The 15,691-nt window shown below is 37.7% G+C and overlaps 1 protein-coding gene across 1 annotated transcript in view; it reads left to right on the forward strand.

The window, feature by feature from the left end:
* GABBR2 (gamma-aminobutyric acid type B receptor subunit 2) overlaps positions 1-15,691 on the forward strand; it is a 342,316-nt gene that overhangs the window by 316,025 nt on the left and 10,600 nt on the right. Inside the window, exons 14-16 of the mRNA XM_039329325.1 lie at positions 9,987-10,097; positions 12,229-12,453; positions 13,386-13,568. Coding sequence (XP_039185259.1) covers positions 9,987-10,097; positions 12,229-12,453; positions 13,386-13,568 — 519 coding nt within the window. The remainder of the gene's footprint in view (positions 1-9,986; positions 10,098-12,228; positions 12,454-13,385; positions 13,569-15,691) is intronic.

Here is a 15,691-nt window from a genome sequence, read left to right on the forward strand (position 1 = left end):
GCTAACTAAGGATGTTCCAAAGAGGTACATTAGCCAATGATGCTGTGTAAGTTGCTTTTGTCATCTCATTTTTTTGGAGTAATTAAAGTTTCAAAGAAGTGGTTGTGGATCAAAGACATGGCAAAATGCTAGAAAAGATTGGATAAAGAATCATGCATTTGATTGTCCAAGGTGAACATGAGTCATACTCAAGTAGTCAGAAAGAACAAAAGTGTTGAAATCACATTTGATTCAAGCAAACAGATTCCCTAAATAGCAAACATGGACATATGAGGTAGCTGAGTTGTCTACAGACATCCCTTCAGCTGGGATGTCTACAGGAAGGGTCAAAAATTTGAGATGATGGTTTTGACCATATGCTTGAAACAATCCATTTTGTATGTGTGTGGAAGGGATAAAGCCACCACAACTGCCATTTTGATTTTTTTTTTTTTTAATACCCCTGAAGAACGGCAGGGTGAAGTTGGGCTGAGGGAAAGTCGTAGCTGCTTTAAGAAAGAAAGGAATAAGAACCAAAGGGGGGACAAAACTGGATAAAAATTAGGCAAAGGGAAGAGGCAACTGGTATCGAGGGGGGCACATTTATGTTTAGCATTATTAAGAAAGCAATACCTTTTGAATACAACCATATCTGCTTATTCCTTTGTTGTTAAGAGCTTCTTCTATTTTTCTCCACCAATATGAGATCAATCAATTGACAGATAATGGCTGAGGGGGAAATCCTTCTTTTCTTAGTTTGTAAATAATTTATTTATTTACAAACTTTATAAATAATAATTTTAATTTATTTATTCTGCTCTATCTTTGCCTTAATAGTTTTGAGATAAGAGATCTAAAAACAGGATAATATCAAATAAAAGACTACAGACATGAGGTTTCTTTCCAATGGCGGGAATTCCAATGGCAGGAGTTAAATTTTGTCTCATTTTTGCAAGCTGAGTAATGGAGACATTTGTGCCTCTACAGAGGCTAGCAAACAGGCTCTCTCATTCATGTGCAATTGCACTAAAACAAAATTAATTGGAGTAAAAGTTTTTTTTTCTCAGCCATTCCCCAGTGGAGCATAAACAGGTCTAGTTATTTAGTCCTGATAGTTGCTGGAGTCAGAAAGAAAACCTATGGATTGAAAACATTCACATTAAACTTGTCTCCCAGACTAACAATTTCCTTTTATTTTACTGTTTGTTAAAAACAACTTCAAATACATCTGGTTTTTTTTTTATTTAAGGGGCCAAAAAGCTGATAATAGTTTAGCAATAGTCCCTTTTATATATCAGTTATTAGTAGTCAGTCAGTGTGAAAATCTGTTTGATAGAACTGTGCTAAATGAAACTCAGTGTGACATCTGTGGAAAAAAGCTGATTTATGTAAGGAAAATGCTGAATAAAATGTTCACTGATATAAATGGAATAATGTACAGCAATCTTCTACAAATCTATTCAAACCTTAATTCTGGACTTACTGAAATCAAGAAAATTTACTTTTAGGTAAATTTGTATAGATTGTGCATTTGCACTATTTTTGAGATGTTTTTGAACTTCTACTTAAGTTGCAATTTGGACAAAATACTTTTTTAAAATCAAAGTCCAAGTGGTGCATTTTTTTTCTTTATTTGGTTTTTTTTTATCCCATCTTTATTATTGTTTATGAATAACTCAAGGCAGTGAACATAGGTAATACTTCCTCATACTATTTTCCCTACAACAACAGCCTTGTGAGATGAGTTGGGCTGAGAAAGAGTGACTTGCCCGAAGTCATCCAGCTGGTTTTCCACGCCCTAGGTAAGATTAGTCTCCTGGTTCCTAGGCCAGCACCATAAGCACTAGACAAAACTGACTCTCAGTGTATCCCCAATTAAAAAGTCATGAAAACATAGTGCTTTAAAAACAGTTCAGAAGCCATTATAACAAACAAAATGAAAGATAACTTGACCATTAGGCAGGCCTGTGCAAATTCTATTCCAAATATCCAGTGTTTGCATAAAGAAGGATCTTTTAATAAAGAAGCTCTGTACTTTGTGGCTGTTTCCTTCTTGGAGAAGAAAAACTGAGACTTGATGGTGAGCATATGTAATATTAATAAACATCTAAGCAGGGGTACCCATCAGAATAGGAATGGAATAGCTGGGAGACCTTAATTGCTTTTTTTAATTGAAAAGACTTAACCAAATGAAGTTTGATTTTTTTTTTTAAATCTTCAAATCCTCTGGGAAAGTTTCAGAGCCCTGGAGGTTGGAAAGAGGAAAATAGAATTATATTTCAAGAATGTGAATTAGATAAACTCAGAGCTTTAAGGACTAGGAAGATCTTTGTCAGCACCTTTCAAGGAGTTAGAACAAATTACAAATCAATTTGTAAGCACCTAGAGAGAAGCATATCCATTCTTTAATAACCTAACTAATGTAGTAGACTGCAAGACAAAGTCTGTATAATGTGTCTTGATTTCATGAGACGTTTGATGGAGGCTAGAAAATTAGGCTGGAAGACAGAATCAATGATGGGGGGGAGGTTGCCCAAATTGTTAAAAAGTCAGATCCTACTTTTTGCTCATCAATGATTCACTAGAGGGTTGGCAAGAGGCTAATTCTAGGTATTATGCCGACAGCCCTTATTTGCTTGAAATGTCCATTTATACATTGGCAGGCAATGCAAGTTAATCAGTTGCATTTCCATCATATTGACTTCTTCAGCAACAACCTCTGCTGATACTTTGCATGTTGACTTTTTATTGTAGTGTCGTACATTTAGACCAGCCTGATATCTATACATAGTATTAAGAGATTTGTAAGAAAAGGAAAGGCAGATTATGATCGATAATTATGATCTACAAATGACACTCTGTGCACTTGAACAACTGATGTCAGTGTAACTTAGGGGTAGGGTATGGTAAAGCTATACTCTCCATGCCTCTTCTCCATGAGCTGAGATCTTTGTCATAGTCACAGATGTTAGCTTGTCTTTTCTTGTGGGGCTCAACCTGCAGGTCTATCTGAAAGGAGAATGCAAGACACGCAGAGATGAAGCTCTTTCTCCCTGCTCTTACCTACTTGTGATCAGGCTTCAGCAACCAAAAAGAAAAAGAAAATAAAAATAAGAATTTGGGTTTGGGTTTGGGACAGGTCAGCAATGTGAGACTTGGGTGATGTCCACCAATGCCATTCATTGATACTAATAAGTGAACAATCCACTACATTGCTTGAAATTTTTTACACTCGGTGTAGCAAGAGAGCAAACTTAATAGCTGGGTCACCAGGATAGAGAGGAGGTTGTGTTCTGCCCCAGTGGTTTCCTCATGTTCTGCTTTTTCATCATTTCTGGAGGGAGTTCACAGAAATGTCTCTATGAACAGCATGGATTATACAGCTTTTCTCCCCTCCAAAGGATGCTGCAATGTACAAATCTTTCCATTTACTTGCATCTGCAATGCACAGTCATGGGAATTTTACTAGTTAAACCTGTTAAACATCTAACTTTCCACTCCCATTTTTAAATTTCCCAATGATCACTTAGAATTTTTTAGAAAAGTTGAAATAGTTAAGGTCATTCAAAGATGCATTAATTACAGTTTTCTTCATTTTGATTGTATATTACAGTGTTCAAACCTTACTATAAATGTTATTTATTTTTTCATTGAACTTTATGCTATTTCCCAGGCAAGAATGAATCTTACAGAATTCTAGAAAATGCTGCTATCTATTTTATTCAATATAAATATAATCAATCAGATGGACTTTTAATTTATTTTCCCCACCCCAACACTCTTCAGTTAAATCAAAATTGTGTGGTTAAATTAGGAGGCTGTAATGGCAACACAGCATCAAATAATCATTTGTCTTAAAACATAGCATGCTTATAAAAATCAGTTTCCCATAGATAAAAATATGGGGGGGGAATGCTAAATAGTGGTTACATTCTATTGAGAAATTTTCAAGATAGCTATTTCTTCACCTCTCAGAACTGTAAACCCTCCAGAGGCCACTATCTTGTGGTCTCTTCATGAGGAGCAGCTGTGTGGAGCATCTCTGGGTAATCTAAAGTCCTCTCTTTGTTAGAGTGGAGTTATCAGAGAGCCCTTTCTATTTGCTGTCTCTTCATCCTACGGTAGTCATCTGCTATGCTTTTTGCAGTCTACTATTTCTTTCCTCCAAAAGTGCTAAATGATGGGTATATTCTATTGAGAATTCTGTTCTTGGCTCATGATGATAGAGAAAATATCCATTGACATAATAAGACAATTGTTCCATCTCTAAATATCCATAAATTGCTACCAAAAGGTAATTTGAACACATAGACAAATGCAAGGAAACATCTTGTTTCAGAAATGGAAAATGTTTGGATATTGTTAATCTAAACAGATTAATTCAGAACATTATTTTTGAAACACTTTCCAAAATAGTTAGCGAGAACAATCCACCTTCATGAAAAATGGGGTTATATTGTATATTTTTTGACAGATAGCTTCAACAATGCGAAATAAACTAACTCAGGCAGGCTGAAAATAATATCAGGTTGAGTACTGTGTTATTTTAAAAATAATATGTTAAATTTGTTGCAGCATTTGCAAATGTCCACATGTTGTTGAGCCAAAAAGCCACCATCACCACCAATGTAAAACTATCCCTTGATATAAAAACATTCATTTTTTTCTGACAAGTACCACACAGGGTCACTTCAGATAACTGAATATTACTGGATAGAATAAACAGGGGTTCTCAACCTTGGCAACTTTAAGACTTGTGGACTTCAACTCCCAGAATCAAAGCTGGCTGAGGAATTCTGGGAGTTGAAGTCCACAAGTCTTAAAGTTGCCAAGGTTGAGAACCCCTGGAATAGAAGCTGATGTGGTTGAATACAAATGTCTAAAAATAATTCTTACAAGTGAGATTTTCAAAGTTCTAAGCAAAGTGGATTTCATCTAGGAATCTGATCACTGGAAAGCATTAAATGATTAAAGGCTGTACTTGAGCCTGATAAATTGTAAAACACAAAGACTGTGGTTTGGCAGCTTAATTTGGAAAAATTAATGGTGGAGAAATTCTGTAATGCTGCCCAACGTGTCTGAAATTGACACACGGTTACATGTATGTTCATAGAAACAGAAATTTTAATTACTTTGCTAAACATGTATTTTGTTAAATGCTTCCTCTTAATTTCTTTGTAACCACATACCTTACGCCTGTTCATAATATTATTTTACATTATCAGAGACATCAACAAGGCCCAGCTATTCCTGTGGACATGTGAGAAATCTCAGGAAACAACTTTCTACTGTCCTTCATCCATGCTTTCAGTAGCACTATAGTATTTAAAAATTTAAGAAAGTGAAATTTCTACCTTTAAAGACACAGATATGGGGTTAATAAAGGTGGCAACTGTACCCTTCCCTTTCCATTCTGTTTTTTGTTGATGTTGTTGTTGTTCCTATCATATATAGGTATATCCTATATCAGTAGCTTTCCTGCATTTTTTTTTTCTTGGCTTTTGCAAGGGTTCTATTTTTTCTAACTTCATTTCCTTGAAAAATACCATAATAAAATTGTCAGTGCTTTTTTGATGAGAGGTGGTATTCACCCAATGTTTTTCAGGGTTGTTATTGTTGTTGTTTTGTGCAGAGTGTTAAAAATCTTTTGGATGCACAATCCCAAAAAATAAAGTCTGAAACAATCATGTTCTTGAGTGTGAATGGATATTCCTATATTCCATTAACCTAAAGTACTGTAGATGGCACACTGTGCTGTCTTTGTTCACACTAGCAGTTAATCAGGATCTGATGTAGTGCATGTTTGCATGGGAGACCAATACAAGGTTTGTAAGCTAAAGTGAGAAGCTGAAAAGCATCCTGTAAAAAAAGCATTTACAATACATAAGACGGCCAAGAAACCTGCATGGTTACTTGATGTGCTTCTCTCAGCATATTTATAGGAAACTGAAATAGAAATTTTAACAGTCTAATGTAAATCCATTCTCATGCTGTGCGGCTGAAAATAAATCATCTTCAGGGTGCTGGTTACAACCTATCAAGGTCTACATGGCATAGGGCCTGTTTACTTTAGAGATCATTCATCTTCCATAGCATCAGCTCTGACCAGTTTAATACAACAGAGATGATGAATTCCAGGTTCTTTCAACCAAGCAGTGCCACCTTTCAGGAACCCAGAAGCATTTCTTCTCTGTCAAGGCACCTAACTCTCTGGAAAGAGGGTCCTTTAAGAGCTGGGTAGCTCCCACACTGATGGCATTCTGGAGGACCTCAAAGACAGACTGTTCTCTCAAGCATTGGGCTTGAAGGATTTAGACACTTGTGAGCAAATAATATGTTTGTTTTGTGGCCCACTTCTTCCATCTTGTTGACATATGCTTTTTGTATACTGGTAGTGCTCAGCCTGCAACCGTAATGAAGCCTGCCCATTACAGTTGCATGCAGTTATGGTCATTAAGCAATATCACTTGCTCATCCTGATGCATTTGTAAACAGAACACAGAATACCTTGGGGTAGGAGAGGCCCTGGGAGACCTAGTGCAAACCCAGGCCTGCCTGCCCCAGGCCTCCCATGTCCATCTCCCCCTAAAATACCCTGTGTTTTGGTTCCCTCTCCTTGGGATCCCCACAGCTTTGGGGCCAGTTTTCTCTCTCCCCAACTGGTTCCCACGGGCCTTTCTCTCCATTAGGTCTCTGGAGGTCTCTTTCTCCCCACAGGGTCCCCACAGGCCTTTCTCCCCCCAACACCAAATCCCCACAAGGCTTAGACCTCCTCCCCACCCTCATCACCCATCATGCACTTAACTTTTGGTGCTCTCTGGAGCTCTGGAGCTCACATTGGGGAAGGGGGGCAGGCCACTCTGACCCTCAGCATCCCTGGACTGCCATTTCAACATGACAGGAACACTGAGGGACAGAGTGGCCTACCCTCCTTCTCAAAGTGAGGTCCGGAGCTCTGGAGATCTTCAAAAGGTAACTGTGTGATGAGTGACAGGGGAGGGGAGAAGGCCGAGGCCCTGCAGGGACCCAGTGTGTGTGGGAAAGCAGATCCAAGGTTTGCAGGGACCCAGCGGGGAAGGATAGTGGGGGGAGATAGGTGGAGGGACTGCAGTTGGTCATAAGGGAAAAGATTGTAAGGGTTCTGCAATGGCCATAACTAGGAAATGGGTCATAAGTATTTGGGGGGGGTCTGTTATAAATTCAGATGATTGTAAATTCAACCTACAAACTGTATTTGTGGTTTATTTTTATGCTGTGAGCCATCCAGAAGCACTTGGAATGGGTAGCATTCATATTAAATAAATAAATAAAAATTTGCTTTTATGTTCAGAAATAAAGTTACATTTCAACAGCCGCGCTTAATTTATTGAAATAAAGTTATACTTCAAAAAAAGCTACAGCCTAGCTTAATTCCCATTTATTTAGATTGATCTGCTCTAAGTGTGGCCTTATCTAAATCAATCCACATCCTTTTAGCTGGACATTAATGGTAACACTAGCACAGTGTAGAAAAGTATTGAGGGTGTGCAACATGCAAGCTGCTAATGATTTTTAATAAAAAATGTGGTTTTTTGTCCATTAAAATTGACCAGATACACATTTAAGATCAGAGACGAGGATTTGTTTTATTCCAGCTCCCTCTATAAGTACATACAATATTGTTGCTTGTAAAATAAAAAATCAAAAGGCAAAAACAAATGGCAAAAGTAATTGGATGTTATCAAGTTATTTTGTTTATTTTTATATTCAATGCGTACTTCATTAATTTAATACTATAGTAATGTGCAGTATTTATTTATAGTGCAAAGCACCAAGTCTTGTCTTATTTGATTAAATAACATCTCTACACTTATCACAACTATGCCCTCTCCAGTTTCTTTAATCCATGGTATGAAATCTTTGCATAGGAATATAATAAAATCTCAGAGATATGTGTCTCATTCATATCTTGGAGGTAAATAAAAACATCCATATTCTTGGTCCTCAGTCATCAGCTCCGGGTCTCTGCTTCCTAGACTGATTCTCTCATTTCTAATTTTTTTTTAAAAAAAATAGCACATTAGATGCAGAAGTTTTCATACTTTCCTTTGTAGGTGATTTTTGCAGTTCATCCATTTTTGTAGATGAACTCTCTGCTTTTATAATATTAAAACAATGAAGCAAACAGACTGATGGAACTAAAAGCCACACTATAAAGCTATTTCAGTGGTTCCTACCCACTCACCCCAACAGTCAGACTACAATCTTTTAGGTGAACCATTATCTCTCTGTCTGTACCCTCTCACCTTCATGAGTATGAAAAAAGAAAATGACTTCCAATAAAAGAGAATATATGTAGCTCAGGAGTCTAAAAGAGAATATATGTAGCTCAGGAGTCTTAAATCTGTGGAGTCCTTGTGTTTTCTGAGCTTAGTTGTTTGCTAACAGACATTTCATTATCCAACTAGGTTACATGATCAATGTTGATGTGCTGTTCAGTGTTGAGCAGAGGCATTGATTGTGATATCTAATCAGGTAATGAAACATCTGTAAACAAAAACCAAGCTCAGAGAGCACCAGGACTCCTCAGGTTTAACCCTGAGCTATATATATTGTTATGACTCTGTTATTATTGATGGGGCTTGATGTGTTTGAAACTGAAGATGGCGTATTTTGGATCACTCTTGCAGAGTTCATCTTGATAATGTACATATATAAAACTGCTGTGAGCTCTATAAAATAATAAATATTGTCTTCTCCAATATTGTAATTAAAGAACATAAGTTTTAAATGCTTTTAGTAATGTTTAAGCATTGTAGCATACAAAGCATCTGCTACTGAATGTACTAGAAACACAATATTTATTGATAATAGAGGCAGTCTTCAAGTTACAACCATCCATTCAATGACCATTTGAAGTTACAGTGGCTGTGAATGAAGGGACTTATGACTGGTCCTCAAAGTTTTGGATGTTACAGTGCCCCTATGGTCACATGATCAAAATTCAGGGGCTTGGCAACTGGTTGAACTTACAACTGGTTGCAATGTCCTGCGGTCAGGTGATTGTCATTTGTTATCTTCCCTGCCAGCTTCCCATAAGCAAAGTCCATGGGGAAACTGGTAGGCAAGGTTGTAAGTTGCTTGGGTAAGTCTTACCCACCTCCATATTTGCACATACTATGTTCTCACACACCTCATGCCCTCTTTCTCGAGCCTCCTGAACTTGTGCTGCATCACAGCATTTCCTCCACCAACTTGTTCGTAGCCTCCCTAGGCCGCCCAGGGTTTTCCCACCCCCCTGCAGCACCTCCACATCATATTTGCTCTCTTTAACTCAGACTCCCTCCACTTTCCACCTAATGAACCACTCATCTGGAGTTAAGACAACAACCAGAACTGCCTGGATTGTGATCACTATGCAATGCAATCACATGATGTTGTACTTTACAATTGCAGCGCTTAGTGATGGCAGTTCTGGTACTAATTTCAGTTGTAATTCAAGGACTACCTGTAAATATATTAAATGAAATGTATGACAATGTTTGTTGCATATACTTTACATACATACACACATATAAACACGATAGGAGAAGGGAGAGCCTGATTCTGATTCTTCCTAAGGCACAAAAGGTGGTTGCATGACTCGCTCCTTATTCGAAAACATGCCAACCCACAGTAGAGCATAACCTTGAATGAAGAGGCCTTGATCCTGCAAGGATAGATTCAAATTGATAATAATAACAGTGCATGCACTTAATAATAATACATGTGCATAGAACAACAATAATACATTTTATTAGTAGGTCTTATTCTCAATTAAGTGTGTATAGAATTGCAGTAAAAATGCCCCCAAATGGTGTACATTTTTGAATAATGAGACAATCTGATAACCTTCTGCCACCTTAATTCCATTTCTTGCAGGATTTTTCTCTTCAGACCAGCCACAGCCACCTTCTTCCTCACCTATAGATATAAAGAAATAAATATCAACTACAGACTCTCTTTTGTTCTCTTATATCCCCTTGTAGCCTGACCCTGCAGGCCGAGATATCTCAATTCTTCCCATTTTGGAGCATTGTGAAAACACTCACATGACTATCTGGCTTGGCATCGTTTATGCCTATAAAGGCCTACTCATGGTAAGTTGAATGGTAAGTGCAGCTCAGAGCCTAGGGTGGTGGTGTAATGTTTAGTATTCTTGGCTCAGGAATTCAGGAAACCTTAAATCACAGTTTTGTTTAGCCATGAAACTGACTAGGGTCACTTTATATTAGGTAGTCATTGTTGCTCTGCCTAGCTTACCTTCTAGGATGGTTGCTAGATGAAAAGAATGACAGGAGAAAATCGGGTACCTCCCCTGAAAACCTTGAAGGAATGATAGGAGAGAAATATGTATCTTACCTGTCTTGTTTTTGCGATGCTTTTCTAAACTAAACATCTACAGCAGTGTTTCCCAAACTTGACAATTTTAAGGCATGTGGACTTCAACTCCCAGAATTCCACAGCCAGCAACGCTGGCTGTGGAATTCTGGGAGTTGAAGTCCACATGCCTTAAAATTGTCAAGTTTGGGAAACACTGATCTACAGTATATTAGAGAGATTTATTTCATTCAAATATATATATATATTCTAATTATAAGTAAATAAAATATATACTGCTCACAAAAATAAAGGGAACACAAACGTATAGGATCCTATACGTTTGTGTTCCCTTTATTGTTTTGAGCAGTATATTTACTATTGATATATTAAAATCCTCTTAAAATGAGAGCCAGTTTGGTGTAGAGTTAGGGTGCTGGCCAAGAAACTAGGAAACTGAGTTTTAGTCCCGCCTTAGGCATGAAAGCTAAGTGGTGACCTTAGGCCAGTCATTCTCACTCAGCCCAACTCACCTTACAGAGTTGCTTTTGGGGCAAAAAAGGAGTATTATATTATGTTTGCTATCTTAAATTATTTATAAAAATAATAAAGGCAGGGTAAAAATCTAATAAATAAATAAAATATAGACAAGCATTTAACCTTATCATCAAAACAGAAATCAAAATAACTTATCTTGTGATAATAGTGAGACTAATTTCACAAAGCTTCCCTCCCTCCCAAAACAAAGATATATTTTTTTAATTCTAATTCTAATCTATTTTTATTCTAATATGTTTTTCTTCTGCCTAATAGAGGGAGAATTTGAGGGCAAATTGAAAGGTGGAAAATGTGTTCTGGAGACACGAAAGCTGCATATTATAAGCTTGACTACTAAGATTATGATGACTTGAGTCAGCGCTTTTACATCTAGTATTCTCTCTGTCCAATGTAATCATGAGTTTCTGCCCTTTAAATACAGCTAGTGAAAGTAAATAGTATTATCTTGTGACTGACTATTCAAAGTACCTTCACTGCACCTTGAAATATATGACCTAATAAAAACATCAGTAATTCTAGCTTAACACAATTGTACCCAGTCTGTTGGAAATACCTTTAACAGCTGCTTAGCAATAAACCATGTTTTATAACTTAAATTTTCAATTACAGAAATATAAATCATATTCATCTCATGCTATTTGTTAGATTTCTATCCTGTCTTTCCTTCAGGAACTTTAGGTGTACACATAATACTCTCTCCTCCATTTTTTTCCTTACCACACAGGATTGTTGAGCTATAATATTTGTGAACTTTATGGTTGAGGATAGTCTTCATCCTGGGATTCCCAATTCCTAGTCCAACACTTTAACAATTCTTTCTAGCTAATGAGGAGCTGAGATAAGGGAGCTGCTACTCTATGTTAGCTCCTTTATGTTTCATGTTTAGGCTGTACTTAGTGCCCTCTGGTAAGTTATGTAGTTATAGAAACATATAAGTAGGCAGCATAATGGCAGCACCTCCACTCCCCCCCCTCCCCGGTCTGAACTTAAATACCAAAAAGTATGATGAATTCAGTGTTAAACTCTTTAAAATCCTACTCATTTTAAAAGAAGAGTTAGTTATCAGATTCATCAGTGATAATTAAATATACTTGCATTTGTCAAACTAAAAACACAAGAAGAGAAACAGTAAAACAGCTTCCTTCTGATCTAGATTTAATATTGTGTTTAAAGAGCTGCATTCTATGTATAAAATGTGTGCCATCCCTTTCTGTTTTATTTGTTTGTTGTGTATGGGGGAGAGGAATCTCCTCCTCCCAATTTCAATATGTGAATGCAATTTTGTTTTCAAAAATGAAAAAATGCAACTGCGTGTTTTGTTACAACGTGCCTTCCTTTTTTTTCTGATTCCAGCTATTTGGATGTTTTTTGGCATGGGAGACTCGAAATGTGAGCATTCCTGCTCTGAATGACAGTAAATATATTGGCATGAGTGTTTATAATGTGGGCATCATGTGCATCATTGGAGCTGCTGTTTCCTTTCTTACACGAGACCAGCCCAATGTACAGTTCTGCATTGTGGCACTAGTGATTATATTTTGTAGCACCATTACCCTCTGCTTGGTCTTTGTACCTAAGGTAAGTAACCTGATTTGTAATGAATGGTTTTATTTGCATATGATTTTGTACAGCAGTTAGGTGGTTGTCTCCATTATGAAGTTGCTTTGGAATGAGGAGGAACAATGCAAAAGGGAACATTTGGCTCAACTTCTTCTATAAGGTGAGAGCCAATAGAATGTTAGGTTAGAGCAGAGGTCCCCAACCTTTTAGGCACCAGGAACTGGTTACGTGGAGAGAGGTTTTTCTGTGGACCGGAGGGGGTGTGGTTTTATGTGTTGCCTGCATCCTGCGGATGGGGCTTTGCTTGTTTGTGCGGACCAGTTGCTGGCATGCCGTGGCCCGGTACTGGTCCACAGACCGGGGGATTGGGGACCCCTGGGTTAGAGCGTAACAGGTGTTTTGTGTCTCGAGTTGTGTATATTAAAAGGCTAGAAATCATAATCATGATTGCCCGTATTAAGTTTGAACGTTATTTCACAATTATCTGTAATTCTAGACATAGGAAGGAAAGACCTGTATTACTCTATGGGTGGAAAAAATTAAGACTCTAGTAGCACCTTTTCCAATTAAACAAATTTTATTGAAAGACATAACCCTTTCTGAGCTGCATCTCACTTCATCAGATGCATAGAGTAGATGCATAGAATGGATGCACTGAGGTGATAAGGAATCATAGTAGTACTGAGGCTACTTGCATGGGTTTCTGCAAAGCTCGGTGATGCAATAAGAAATTTTTGCAAATTGGGGATGGGATTATATGTAGCTGAATAATTTTAAGACATGTATGTGGAAAATGAGGGGACTGCTGCTGAAAACTTCAAACTTGATACTTGAATTATCTGTGTGCTCGATAACCTTTATTTTTATAGTGTTAAGGGGTGGAAGGGCAAAGATAGCCAATGACTCAATCAATATCCTTGAGGATTATCTCATTGCTGTTAAAATTTCAGTTAATTACTCTGAGAACAAATCCAGATGCTGCCACTCGGAACAGAGGGCTTCAGTTCACCCAAAATCAGAAGAAAGATGATTCAAAAACATCAACATCTGTCACCAGTGTCAACCAAGCCAGCACATCTCGATTAGAAGGGCTACAGTCAGAGAACCACCAGCTTAGAATGAAAATAACAGAGGTATTACCTGCTCTGATTGTGTCCTGTTGTCTTTGCATGCAAGGTCATTTGGTACAGCCAGGAAGCCATTCACATTTGGAGTCAAAACAGATGAAATATAAAGAACCACATTTTAAACTGCCTATGTTTTCCTTTCTATGTAACCCCCCCTCCATATTGGGCATTGGCCTCATAAATGTAGAGAATTTGTCCATTTTTTTAGAATAGACTTCTCATTTCTGTTTCCTAATACTGCTGTTGCCCTCATCAAATGTAGAATGTATTTTTAGCTATGAACTGATAGAACTTTCAGCCAGGATTTTTTAATCATTGTTATTAGAACAGAACAATCATCCATTATTTTGCTGATACTATTTATTGCTAGCATTACTTGTAATTGATTTTCTATACTTCAAGAAGTAAGACATTTTAAAAATAAAACCATGTTATTGAGCATTGACTCATTTTTAGTATAATAAAAGCAGAGTTCATAACCCACCAGGGCCATTTTTTAACATCTTAATCCATATGTACTCTAGTGGGAAAATTTTAATTATTCTTTTTAAAAGGTGTTTAATGTAACGTGCAATGACAAAATCCAGCACACTGCTAAAATGATACATAACAGAAAGGCTATGTAAATGATTAGTGGAATTGCTGAAAATTTAGATTTATCATTCATCTTCATTTGGCTCTTCTCACCAGCAGCAGAGACTAATCTAGTCAGAAGATAATGAGAAAGCAAACATTTTCATTTATCTGCATCTCTCCAGAACAGTCCAGCAGGGTGGGTGCACTCTGGGCCCCATCAATTAAAGAATGTAATCTTGCAGGACCCAGGAAACACACCTACTCTGTTGCAATTCCTGACCTCTAGAATGATTCCACTTCCCCGAGATTTCAGGAAACAATTGATTTCCTGGAAAACAGGAAAGAGAAACTTGCTTCAAATCCAGTTTTTAGGACAGAGAGTGTGGAGTAAGGGCAGCCCAAACAGATCAACTACCTAAGATAGAGGACTGCTGCTATATATTTTCCTGCCTTTATGTGCCTGCTATCACAAGACCACTCCCAGGCAATACCAAATTCTGAAGAGTTCCTGACAGCAAGGATTTGGATTTAATTCCTAGTCCAGAAAACTGCATGGGTATGTGACTGCAGCAGTAGCATTTCTCAAAGTGAAGAATTGGTGTGAGTAGTCTTGTTCTGAGACTTCAGAGCAAAGTTGGGGGGGTAGGCCCCTGATCTTTTCCATTCCCAGTCTGCTTCTTGAGTGGGCTGCCACCCTACTCTTGCTGGTCCCGAACAGGTGTTTTGCTTTTATATAATGCAAATACAATAATCACAGTAGTTCTTATGATACATTCTAAGATTGCAGGACACAATTAACTTCCCCAAGTATCAGATAAAGAGCATAGTGAGAGAATATTGACTTTCCCAATCAATCTGCTTTCCTGATGCAGAAGTCCAGTTTCCAAGCACTTTGTCTATGACCGTTATCCATTTTGCAGTCAACTGGTGGTGGGATGGTAGATCTGGGTATATCACTGGAGAATTGATTATACAAAGAAAGATAAATTTTCATTTATCCCTTAGCCACTTTGTTGTTGTTAATTGCGAAGTCGTGTCCGACCCATTGCGACCCCATGGACAATGTTCCTCCAGGTCTTCCTGTCCTCTACCATCTTCTGGAGTCCATTTAAGTTCACACCTACTGCTTCAGTGACTCCATCCAGACATCTCATTCTCTGTCATCCCCTTCTTCTATTGCCCTCAATCTTTTCCAGCATTAGGCCCTTTTCCAGTGAGTCCTTCCTTCTCATTAGGTGGCCAAAGTATTTGAGTTTCAACTTCAGGATCTGGCCTTCTAAAGAGCAGTCGGGGTTGATCTCTTCTAGGACTGACCGGTTTGAACGCCTTGCAGTCCAAGGGACTCGCAGGAGTCTTCTCCAGTACCATAGTTCAAAGGCCTCAATTCTTTTGCGCTCAGCCTTTCTTATGGTCCAATTTTCACAGCCATACATTGCAACTGGGAAAACTAGCCACTTTAACTAGGTACAAAAACACCCATTGAGAAAAAAAAATAGATGATAGATTATGTATCATCAATTTGATGTCCAATGCTAACCAGGCAACTTAAAATA

The sequence above is a fragment of the Crotalus tigris genome, unplaced genomic scaffold (genome assembly GCF_016545835.1).
Source record: "Crotalus tigris isolate CLP2741 ecotype Arizona unplaced genomic scaffold, ASM1654583v1 scf7180000024391.5723578, whole genome shotgun sequence".
In the NCBI taxonomy this organism is placed as follows: Eukaryota; Metazoa; Chordata; class Lepidosauria; order Squamata; family Viperidae; genus Crotalus; species Crotalus tigris.